Raw genomic sequence first — 12,195 nt, forward strand, 5'->3', positions numbered from 1 at the left:
TGATCAGTTGACAATGAACATGACAGGGAATTTTTAAAGCTAATGTTCTTTATTTCACGCACCGTAGGAGGCTGACTTTTTTTTATGCTTTTGTTAAATATATTTGGGCTTATTAAATTCTTATCGGCTACCACATAACTCAAAAACTGCCCTTAATGACGTCAGCACAAGGAAAAAGAGTGGAGATCCTTTATTTGCGCTGCTGTATAATTTTAATTTGTCTGGAACATATTAAAGGCAAAAGGTCATAGAACAAAAATATCCAACGAGGCATTATGAGATAATATGGTTCCAAATAAAATCCGAGATTATTAGGCGGCTCTCTGCGACATGCTGATTATTCATGGTAGGTAGAAGGCTATCCGGACTGTTATGAACTCGGTGACCTGCTTAATGTTGGCTTTCTCTGGACTTTATGCAAATTAGTCCACTGCCACAAGGCACACACTAACATTTCGGTTCAAAGCGAGACCAAGAGATGATGATATCAGGTTCATGATTTACTCTTGTTTCCGGGGGGATTGTTAAAATGGAAAAACAGAGCTATGTATGACTTTTGGATTTCATGTACAAAAAAAAAAATGTCTGCAGTGTTCAGTAAAGTAGGTTTTATTTAATAAGCAATTATATGGCTCTTAACTTATTCACTCCCAGCCATTTTCACTGAAGCAACCCTCTTCACTCCCGGCTATTTTACTGGATTTTGACAGATTTTGCAAGGCCCACAGAATATAGTGTTCCATTGCTATAAAAACATGGAACATGCCAAAAGAAAGATTAGAGTCTCTTCTATAAACAAGGAAAAAAAATCTATCTGTTTCCATTTTGCAGCAATTAGCATTATAATATAGCTAGGTTTCATCATTATTCACAAACCTGTTAAAAACACTGTGAAAAAGAACTTGTTGCAACATGGCCATGGGTGATCTCTTATACTCGGCTGCCACCTGCTGGCCGTTTTTTGTAACAACTACCATTGCTTTAAGCGACGTCTTCAGGTCAGAAGATGCATCAAAGCCTTCTGTATGCTCTAGCATAAAAAAAACATTTGAAAAAAAAAACGTTTTTGGGAGTGAAGGACAATGTATTAAAAACATATTTATACGTCGTAGGGGTTTGAATTAGTTAAATAAACAGCAATTAACGTAGGCATTGGACAGATTCATCTCTTATTATTACACTACGACTCGAGTAGTAGAATCATGGATGATTTCAAAATCTTGTTCGGACATTTGTTGTTGCTGCTTAAAAATGGACACGCATTCTATTTTATTTGATTTAAATTAAAAAGCAGACTCTGCAACATCTCATTAAAAAAAAAAAGACACAAAAACTATTGCTTTCTGCCAAAACACAAAGTTGTAACCAGATAATATGACACTCACTGAAGCTGTAATTTAATTCACCAATTGTCATGTGCACCTTGCCAATTTGGCTTAAAAATAAATAAATAAATAAACACCAGTCCAATTCATTAGTCTGTGACTATTCAAACGTAATCAGACCGCTTCCATATTCATGGCCGGTTTAGTATGTGTCCCATTTCTTTATAATTGAGTTTTGAAAGGCTTTGCAATTCTTTGCTGCCATTCCATTTATGTCCACGGATTGAAATCAGTTGATGGCGGAAAGCCTGAAAATAAGGCTAAGAACGGAGGTGCACTTGTGCTTTGATAGAATTTTATTTTAGTATGGTGCTCTTAAACTGGATGAGATCTTTTATGCGCTAAGAAAATGGGTTAGCCGCCGCTGTCCAGTTGCTTGACCCCATCCAGGCTGTAGTAAATGCTGTCGTATGAGAAATTCCATTAAATTCTTTTGAAGGGCTTCAAGCTCCCTTTCCCAAATCCACCCGCCACTCCCGCCCCCCACCACAAATTGGCACATGTTCTTAGGCGTAGCTTGTGTTTGATCACATTCAGAAAACGCAAAGCTTGAATTTTCATTCACATCATTACAGAAACTCACAACATATTGTGGGCGAACGTGTGCGCGATTTGTGTTGAAGACGTTTTCTCGTGGCTCAATGATGCATTGTCTTGAGCAGCACATGAAAACGGTGGAGACGATCAATATTGTTGGCTTGCATGCTGTAAATTGTCACATCTATTGATGTGCGCTTGCAAAGGAATTGAAAATATTGTTATAGGACGGTTCATTTTCATGCTTTATGACTTTCTGTCATTCTGCCGCCATTCTGCACTTAGCTTGCATGTATCTCTCTGTCTTTTTTTTTTACTTGCTTCTAAAATTATCAAGCAGAAAAGTTAGGATGCTTTTAACACAGTGTACTTCTATATCAAGGATACATTTGCCATCAGTAACAGAACTTTGCAATTATCTGTCAGCTTGAACAGAGGAACAAAGCTGAAGTGAAAATTTCCCACATTACTTGTGACATTTGGCTGTTCTTTACAAGATTTTCCATCCGTGCCTCACTACAATAACAGCTTAGTGCACTTAATATTTGTAAAGTGTGTTATCTTACCAACTTGTTTTTGGCAACATCCAGTAGAGGCTCGGCCCGAGCTTTTGGCATTGCTGTGTTGCATAACTAAAGTGTGGAGGAAGGCTGATCAATTATGAGCATGGTTTGAGTTTTGAACAATGTGGTGGAGTGCAGAAAACTGGCCAGGGTCACGATAGGAAAGATTTCGTTGTTAAGATGCAACATTTTAGAACATCAGCCCCATTAAAGACACAGTATTGACAAAAGATTTGACACTGTCATATTTTTCAGAGTTTAACAACTTGACATTAGAAATAAAAAGTATGTTTACCTTTCAGCTATTCATGGTAACTGGTACCTTAAATAATAGAAATACACGGTGCTATAGTGGGCGATACGCTGCCTCACAGTTCTAAGGTTCAGGATTTAAATCACTGTTCTTCCTGTGTGGAGTACGCTTGTGTGTGTATGCTTGTATATTAAAACATGCAAGCTAGGTAGAGATTGAAGACACAAATGTCAAGAGGTGTGAATTTGAGTGTTTAATATACACTTTGCTGTATATATAATTTGTGCTGCCCATCACCCACATAGAAATTAGACTCATGCGAGCGCAGCTATCCGCTAAAACAACTTTTTTTTTTTTCAATTTAGATCATTTTCATGTATTTTTGGTAAATGCCAAAGCAATCACATTTTTACTCAACTAGCAACAAGCTAGATGCTACTTGCCAATTAAGCTAATGTTTATTCTTTTCTATTTAAATCCTCTCCTTCGCAGATTTCTCCTATTGCGGATAATATATGGAACTTAACCGCGTGATAAATGAGGGACCACTGTATATAATGTCAATTTTGTGTTGCCCACCACCCACTAGGAACCTAATCACACTCACGCGAGCGCACACATGCTAACTACTCAAAAGTGCCGCCCCAGTTTAGGTTATGTTTATGTATTTTTGGTAAATGACAAAGCAATCATATTTCATGTGTACTTAACTAGTGAAGAGGAATCAATTTATTTGTCCTCTTTGCGTGCTCCAAAAATTTGAAGACAGATTTAATGTAAGAAAAAACACCTTTGCAAAAATGATTTAATAAAAAAACAGAGATCTCTGGACATCGTGACAGACTCCAAACATCACGTAACAGGTGGAATTTCAGAGTCCCGAATGTGTGTCTTCCGCGTGGAAAATGGCTTCTTATAGTTAAACAGACCGCCGCTCTTTCATTTGTAGACAAAACATACTCTCTGGGTAGTTTTCCGTGAGCGATGGCGCAGAGTCAGGGGTGTGTGTTCGAAGCAGATTCTGTTCTCAAGGACCAAATGTGTGTTTTCGCACAGAACACTGAGAAGGAATTTTTTTAGACCAAACAATATGTTCCAGCTTAGTTCAAGGTCAAATTATAATGAGTTCAACACTATCTCACATCTATAAAACATTTTGACATGGTTAATATAAAGAATTAAAATGTTAATAATGTATAACAATGGTTAATATATGAAATAAAGAATTTAAATGTTAATAATATCTAACACTAGCAACAAGCTAGATGCTACTTGCCAACTAAGCTGATGTTGATTATTTTCTATTTAAATCCTCTACTTCATGGATTCTGCCTATTGCGGATCATTTTTGGAACTTAACCGCGTGATAAATGAGGGACCACTGTATACTGTATATTTTGTGTTGCCCGCCACCCACTAGAAACCAAATCACGCGAGCGCAGACATGCTAACCATTCAAACGTGTCGCCCCAGTTCATGTCATGTTCATGTATTTTGGTAACTTTTACGTGAATTCAACTAGCAAACAAGCTAGATGCTACTTGCCAACTAAGCTGATGTTGATTATTTTCTATTTAAATCCTCTACTTCATGGATTCTGCCTATTGCGGATAATTTGGGGAATTTAACCGCGTGATAAATGAGGGACCACTGTATACTGTATATTTTGTGGTTGCCCGGCACCCACTAGAAACCAAATCGCGCGAGCGTAGACATGCTAACCATTCAAACGTGTCGCCCCAGTTCATGTCATGTTCATGTATTTTGGTAAATTTTACGTGAACTCAACCAGCAAACAAGCTAGATGCTAAACAAGCTAATGTTTGTGTCCTTGTCCACAGAGGGTGCTCAGATCAACAACAACGTGGGGCCTGTGTCAAACATGGTCCAACAGCACCCGTATCCTGCCCTCGGCCAGTTGTCTCATGTGTATGAACATCAGCAGCAGCAACAGCAGCAGCAGCAACAGCAACAACAACAACAGCAGCAGCAGCAACAGCAGCAACAGCAGCATCACCAACAGCTACAGCAACAACAGCATCACCAACAGCTACAGCAACAGCAACTGCACTTGCAGCAGCAAAACAAGGAGTTCAACAAATATGCCTCACTGAAGGCTGTGGGTGAGTGTCGATCATTGTAACACCTTTTACATTAAAAAAAACAAGAAAAAAACAGTTTGGTTTGTCACAGTTTTATCAGGCAACATTGCTGCAGTGTTACAGCACTGCAAGCTGTTGTTTGCTAGGAGAGGCATCACTGTCACACTGCTGGCAATTACGGACCACAGATGTTCTCTTTTAAATACAAATTGCTCGTGGTGTCTTGTTTTTTTTCCCCCACTCAAGATTCCGATACACTTCCTGACCCCGAGCCCGACGGTCAGGGGTGGGCGTGCGGAAACAACGTGAACAAGATGTAGCAGATTTGCGCACAGATTTGACAGATGTTATTGATTGTGGCACCAGAGCTGACACGCTGTAAAACAGAAAGAGGCTGTTTATCGCCACCAAATTCACGGAGCCCGCATACCAATTTTGAGCTGATTTGAATTCCGTTTGCCCGGCACATGTGTTATTGGCAGAGGCTGCCTTGTGTCACAACCAGATTTGTGGTTGTTTGACAGCTTGTTTATGCTACATGGGAACACTGGCCCCACTTTATTCAGCTCATACAGAGAATATCTATTGCATTTGATAAACAAGGTCTCCCTCGGCAATACTATACTTGGAACTTGTTGGGTATATTTCCAATTTCAATGTAAATGGCAATAAATAGCACAATGGCTCCAACTCTGTGAAAATTGTTTAGCTAGCGATTTAGCGATCAAGTAAGCAAATGTTCCAACACAATTTGTTCTTTTACATCACATACACTAAGAATTGAACTATTAACAGTAACTTTGTAAGAACACTTCTCTTTTAACTCATTCACTCCCAGCCATTTTCACTGAAGCAATCCCCTTCACTCCCGGCTGTTTTACTGGATTTTTACTGATTTTGCAAAACCCACAGAATATTGTGTTCTATTGCTATAAAAACATGGAACCTACCAAAAGAAAGATTAGAGTCTCTTCTTCTCTCTTCTTCTCTTCTTTCATCATATTTCTATCTGTTTCCGTTTTGCCGTAATTAGCATTAGAATATAGCTAAGTTTCATCATTATTCACAAATCTATTTAGAACTGTGAGTAAATGAGCTTTGTTTCAACGTGGCCCTGGTTGATCTCTTTTGCTCTGCTGTCACCTGCTGGCCATTTGTGTAATAACTACCATTTCTTCAACCGTTCTTTGCAGTTGAGAGGCTGCACCAAAGCCTTCTATATGCTCTAGCATAAAAAAAACATCAACAAAAAAAAAACATCAAAAAATACGTCTTTGGGACACTTAAAACATTTAAAATAGAAAGTATTTATAAGTTTTTGGGAGCAAACGGGTTAACATGTACTGTCAAAGTAGGGTGACCATCGGGACAATCCCAGTTTTGAGCCTTGTGTCCCGAGTCCTGGCGTACAGTATTTCGCCAGCCCCATTTTTTTGTCAAACTTTTTTTTGTCCAGACAGCAAGCCAATTGTTTGGCCCCTGTGTATGTCAATCACACAGTTGTCATAGCGATTCATACAATAAACCCCCCAAAAAAGGAATTTAACAGTTTTTTTTTTTTTTTAACTTTCACATTCACGCTTGTATCATACCAAACTATAACTACCGGTACTTCCTGCTTTTGTGTGTAAGAATCATGGGAAATGTAGTCAGACTGAATACGAGATGAGCGTTTCTGGAGGCGCATTTGTTTTCATTTAAACACATGAAGAACACAGTTTTGTGTTTGATTTTCAGTTTTATGAACAAGGGTTTGCAAATAAAAATAGTATATGCTGGTACAGCGATGAGTCTTGTTTCCAGGTTGTTTAGCGCTTTTGAACTGTCAACCAAGATTGCATTTAGCATTAGCTATAACACAACCATCGGTCACCAGATTGACTAGCAATTACAGTAATTATTAAAAATTGTAATGTCCTGGTTTTGTTAGATATTATTAACATTTAAATTCTTTATTTTCATATATTAACCATTGTTATACATTATTAACATCTTAATTCTTTATATTAACCATGTTGAAATGTTTTGTGGACGTGGATAGCAGGTAGTGTTGATCTCGGTATAATTTGACCTTAAGCTGGGACATATTATTTAGTCTAAAAAAATTCCTTCTCAAGCTGGGACATATTATTTAGTCTAAAAAAATTCCTTCTCAGCGTTTTGTGCGAAAACACATTTGGTCCTTGAGAGCAGAATCTGTTTTGAACACGCACCCCTGATTCTGTTTTCGCCATCGCTCATGGAAAAGTACCCAGAGAGTATGTTTTGTCTACAAATGAAAGAGAGGCGGTCGGTTTTAACTATAAGAAGCCATTTTACACGCGGAAGAGACACATTCGGCACTCTGAAATTCCACCTGTTATGTGATGTTTGGAGCATGTCATGATGTCCGGAGATCTCTGTTAGATTAAATTCATTTTTGCAAAGGTGTTTTTTCTTACATTAAATCTGTCTTCAAGTTTTGGAACACGCAAAGAGGACAAATATTTTATTCCTCTTTCAGTTTCTAATTTTGAAAATCTGGTCTTACCTCCACTAGCTTCTATAAAAGACATATGTTCCAAAATGTAAAATAATAGCGCAGTGCATTGATGGCATTACTAGACAATTTTGGGCATACCTGCGTATTAAATGTCTACATGTAATTGGGACAGAGCTCAGCTGAAATGGATTCATGGAGACATCAAAGTTTGACTACAACCTTATGTAAATCCGATACAAAACTCATTTACAGTCTTCATATGCTGTCATACAGATCTTGATCCTGTTTTACATTCAAATCTTCTCTTCACCTTTTGTCTCTCCTCCTCCCGACTTTCTTCACCTTCCTACGTCTGCTCCCTTTCACCTTTCCACCCCACTCTCATCCTCTCACCTGGTTTGACCACTTTCCATCCTATTCTTATTCTAATCACTTAAACTCTAAAGTAAGGCACTGGTTTTTAGTAGCCTTAAGAGGCCTTAGCCTTTATTTTTATTACACATTATGATGTTGTAGACTGTATTATGTGACATTGCTGGAAATGATTGGATTTAGTACGATTCACTCGATTGGAGTTCATTAAACAATATGGCTTTACTTTTGTTACCTGCTAGGATGATATAAATTACAACAAATATCTTGCTGACAGTAAGAGCTTATTATAAAAAAAAAGAGGAAAGGTCTTGCAGTAGTTGTGTAGTAAATGCGCACTTTGATGGAGAAATGTGAAGGCTGCTCTGACTCAGCTCTATTCGAAACCGCATCCGCCTGGCAACTTTACTCTACCCACACTAAGGCGCGCAACCTGAGATCTGAAAATAAATACACACTACACAATATAATGAAGATGTTATCAAGAGTAATACATCTAATGCTGCTTTAATTCATTATGCAATAACATATGTGGTTACTTTCATTAACACTTATGCGCAATGTCGCTTTTGTTTATCATCTTGTGTTGATCCCCCCCTGTATTCTGGGTTGTCTGCCGATGATCAAACATAGCAGTAGCAGGAGGAAATAAATAAATACTGTAGCACTGATTTATTTGGGAACAACAACAGATTACTGTCAGGCACAGCCAACAACAAACAGACAAAAAAGCTTTCTGTTGTCCCATGTTTAGCGACAAGCTAGTTTGCTACATTCAACACCCCCGCCCATCCATATTTCAGAGGGTTGAACTTGACATGGACATAGACTGTCATGGTCAATCAACTTTATTTAAGGAGCACTTTAAAAACAACAATTGCTGGACAAATGTATCATACTTGTGATTAGCTTTTAGCATTAGAATTCAGAGTGCGTCTCCCCCTTGATTTGCTTTGACACTCGTCAAATGTTTGAAACCGCGTCACTGATACGACTTTTTATTGCAGGCAATCAACTGATACAGTGTGAGTTTTAATTTTAAACAACAACAAAATTCCAGCTCTAACAGTTCTCCATAAATTGCAACATTCATGCATGACTTCACTGAACAGTTAACAAACACAACGTTCTCCGTTTTCCCAATCTTCTGAGTTGAGTATTGTGAGACGAGAAGTCTTGCAGAGTCTTAAGACGTGTTTGAAATTACGAAATGATTTTAAAGTATGATGTCTGCACATTTATATTCAAGTTGTCCTTTTCTGTACAAGGACGTTCTGGCTCGGAATCTTTCAATCTACTTTCATCACTGCTTTACTTGTTCTCACAGATATCCAGAGACATTTCCAAGGTTATGTGTGCAGTACAGTACAGCATATTACAATTGTATACATTTATGATTTTGGGGGAACATATATTACTATTATATGATAGAAAAAAGAAAATATGCAGTGGGAGTGTTCTTAGATTTAAAAAAAATCTTCTGACATCGTTGATCACAACTTATTAGTAATGAGACTACAGAAATATGGGATACGAGGGGTAGCACTTGCATGGCTTACTAGTTATTTGAGTAAAAGAAAACAAAATGTACAAATAGGCTTGGGAAAATCACAACTTTTAGGTGTTAAGTGTGAGGTTCCTCAGGGATCAGTGTTGGGGCCATTGTTGTTCATTTTATATATTAATAATATTTGTGAAGTCTCTGGTTCATTAAAATTTACATTATTTGCTCATGACACTAATTTGCTTAGTTGTTGGGACAATTTTGAAAACCTTTTGGATGAAGTTGGTGATAAGCTAAAAAATATATATATATATATAAAAAAAAAAAAAAAACAAGCTTGACTACGACTATCTCAGCGGGTATCCGAGGCAGAAATGGTGAGGACTCGTTGCAGCCCTAGTATTAATAATCGTTTTTGCACGATTATGCCCATTTTGTAATCGTGGAGGGTAATAATCAAAATCGTAATTGAATTTCGATTAATTGCACAGCCCTACCACACACCATTCCTTCTTCTCCTCTATATCGCCATTATCATCTGCATCACACCTTCTCCCCTCGATTCTACTCTTACCCAATCTTTTTTTCCCTGCTTCTGTATCTCTCTCATTTTCCGCTACGCCCACCATCTCCAATCCACTGCTGATCCCCCTTCAATCCATCATGATCCGTATCACTGCTTGAAGAATCATCGGGCTGCTAATCTCCAGCCTTGCTTCCTTATAGCGGTTCATATCGGGTTCTACTACTGCAGTGGTAGCACGATGCCTGTCGAAAATCACCTGAGTTACATTTGCTTGACAGATTTCGACAAGTGGAGTTAGAAGAGGTTGACTGGGAAGCTCGTTTGACTGCGCTCGTTGAGCGGGCAGGGAGAAAGGGGGCAGAAGATGTCATTGGCTGAGCTAATCGTGAGCAAAATGAATGACTGTTCTTTACCTCTGGCATTGTCAATGCTTGTTCTCTCCTGAAGAAATACATCAATGTCTAAAATCAACACTTCGCCCACAACACTCCAAAGCAGCCTCTTTTTCTTTAATTGCCTCTGCCACTTTGCCAATTGTACAGCTGATAAGCAGCACTCTTGTCAATCAATAGCCATCTCACATCATCCCCCTGTGCATCTATATAAGGCCGCTTCATCGAATGTTTAACAGCATCAGGCGAGGTAAAAACACACGCGCGTAGACATGCACACACAAATGAACTAATAAAGGAGCCTGAGTTGTGTGTCTGTACTTGTTAGAGTAAGTTGTTGGCTGAAAGTACAAATCGCCAATTATGTATTGTCAAATCCTGTGTGTCTGACAGAACAGCTGCTTTAAAGCTCATCAAACTCCTCCTCGTAATGCAAGATCTGATATATACAGTATATATATATATATATATTTTTTTTTTTTTACATAATCCATAGAGCAAAGCGACTGTAATTAAAAGTAAAGGCGTTTGTTTACTCCAGATGCACTACAACTCTCCTTGGCTTTTTACTAATGAAAATAGGATTAACAAATTGTCACAAATAGCAGATATAATGTTTCCCGTGGGGCTAATTACTAGACTACAAGAAAACCATAGCTGTTCCACGGCCCAAGTCAGATATTTAAATGGCAAGAGCTTAGAGGGTTCATGATAGGATGACAATTAACAAACATTACTTAATGAGGAAAGCAATTCAGATAGACGGGAACACAACAAAATATTACCCAATGTCCTCAGTTTATGGTCCCGTCATCTGCCGGTTTGAGGTTATATATGAATACGCCGACACAGACTCTTGCTCAGTTACTACCCTACTGTTTTTTTTCCATTTCGCCTTCTCATGAGAGACGCATTGCAAACTGACGACCCCTTGTGATTATGAACAATCTGTAAAATTGATAATGTCCATCATTAAAGAACAGGTAAATGATTTACAGAAATTCTAGGACCTTGTTGTTGTGATCGCCATCTCTGGAAAAAAAAACTGGTGTGCCCAAGGAGTTCACTGGTTTGATTGGTTAATTTATTAAAATATTTATTCTGAACGTGTGAACAGTGAATCAAAACGACAATGTAAAAAAAGAAAAGAAAATATAATAAAATGGAAATCAGGTAAATTACACGTGCAAAAAGGAGTAGGAAGAAGTAGAAATGTATTTACCTCTAACCCAGTACTTCTCAAATATTTTTTACTACGCCTCCCGAAAGAAGAACATTTTTTTGCGCCCCCCAACTCTCCGCCACGACTATAAATAGTATCATTTGTCGATAAAATGGTTGTAAGTGCACCTCTGCAGAGCGCCACTGACACCTACTGTAGCGGATGTGCAATTACACTTTATTATAGTAAAAACATGTTCTCTGGGGTCAGAAACCGGCATCGCATTGCTCTAACCCAACTGTATTTCCTTATGATTAATCTATAGCTATATATATATATATATATATATATATATATATATATATATATATATATATATATATATATATATATATATATATATATATATATATACATATTTCCCCAAAGCTGACTAAGTAGTGCTCCCTAGAAAATTAGTTATGAGAAACAGTCAGTTTGTCTTTTGTCAGAGGATGCATGAAAAAGTCTCAAGACCCTACAACGGAAGTTGAACAGGAAATTCTAGAGCTCACCTAAAAGGACCGTTCAGAAGAAGGTATCCTTTACAGATGGATGACGTTACATTGCCAAGCTTACATTTGGCGGCGCACGGCATCTGAGTTGCGTGATCTTTTCGGGAAAAAGCCATAAAAAAAAAAAAGGTGTGCGAATTCCTGTTCATCTCTGCTTGCATCTTGAATTTTTCATGTTATCGACACTGATGGCTACCAGTGGGATTATTTTTACCCTCCTTATGCATATTGCTTGAGTCTCAGCACGATGCTGGCCTTTTCATGGACAGAGCATGCAGAGCCCACTGTGCGTAACAGCAACATTTTCTGTTTCCTGTCACGTACACCCCTGGATGTGTGTACCGTTGCGCTGACTGCCGCCCA

The 12,195-nt window shown here is 38.2% G+C and overlaps 2 protein-coding genes across 3 annotated transcripts in view; one reads left to right on the forward strand and one right to left on the reverse strand.

The window, feature by feature from the left end:
* cpped1 (calcineurin-like phosphoesterase domain containing 1) overlaps nt 1-12,195 on the reverse strand; it is a 145,281-nt gene that overhangs the window by 80,876 nt on the left and 52,210 nt on the right. The window lies entirely within an intron of this gene.
* The window catches only part of shisa9a (shisa family member 9a), a 55,240-nt gene that overhangs the window by 33,626 nt on the left and 9,419 nt on the right, over nt 1-12,195 (forward strand). For both annotated transcript variants that reach the window (XM_077550100.1, XM_077550101.1), the window contains exon 3: nt 4,580-4,861. In XM_077550100.1, coding sequence (XP_077406226.1) covers nt 4,580-4,861 — 282 coding nt within the window. The remainder of the gene's footprint in view (nt 1-4,579; nt 4,862-12,195) is intronic.

The sequence above is a fragment of the Vanacampus margaritifer genome, chromosome 18 (assembly GCF_051991255.1).
Source record: "Vanacampus margaritifer isolate UIUO_Vmar chromosome 18, RoL_Vmar_1.0, whole genome shotgun sequence".
NCBI classification, from domain to species: domain Eukaryota; kingdom Metazoa; phylum Chordata; class Actinopteri; order Syngnathiformes; family Syngnathidae; genus Vanacampus; species Vanacampus margaritifer.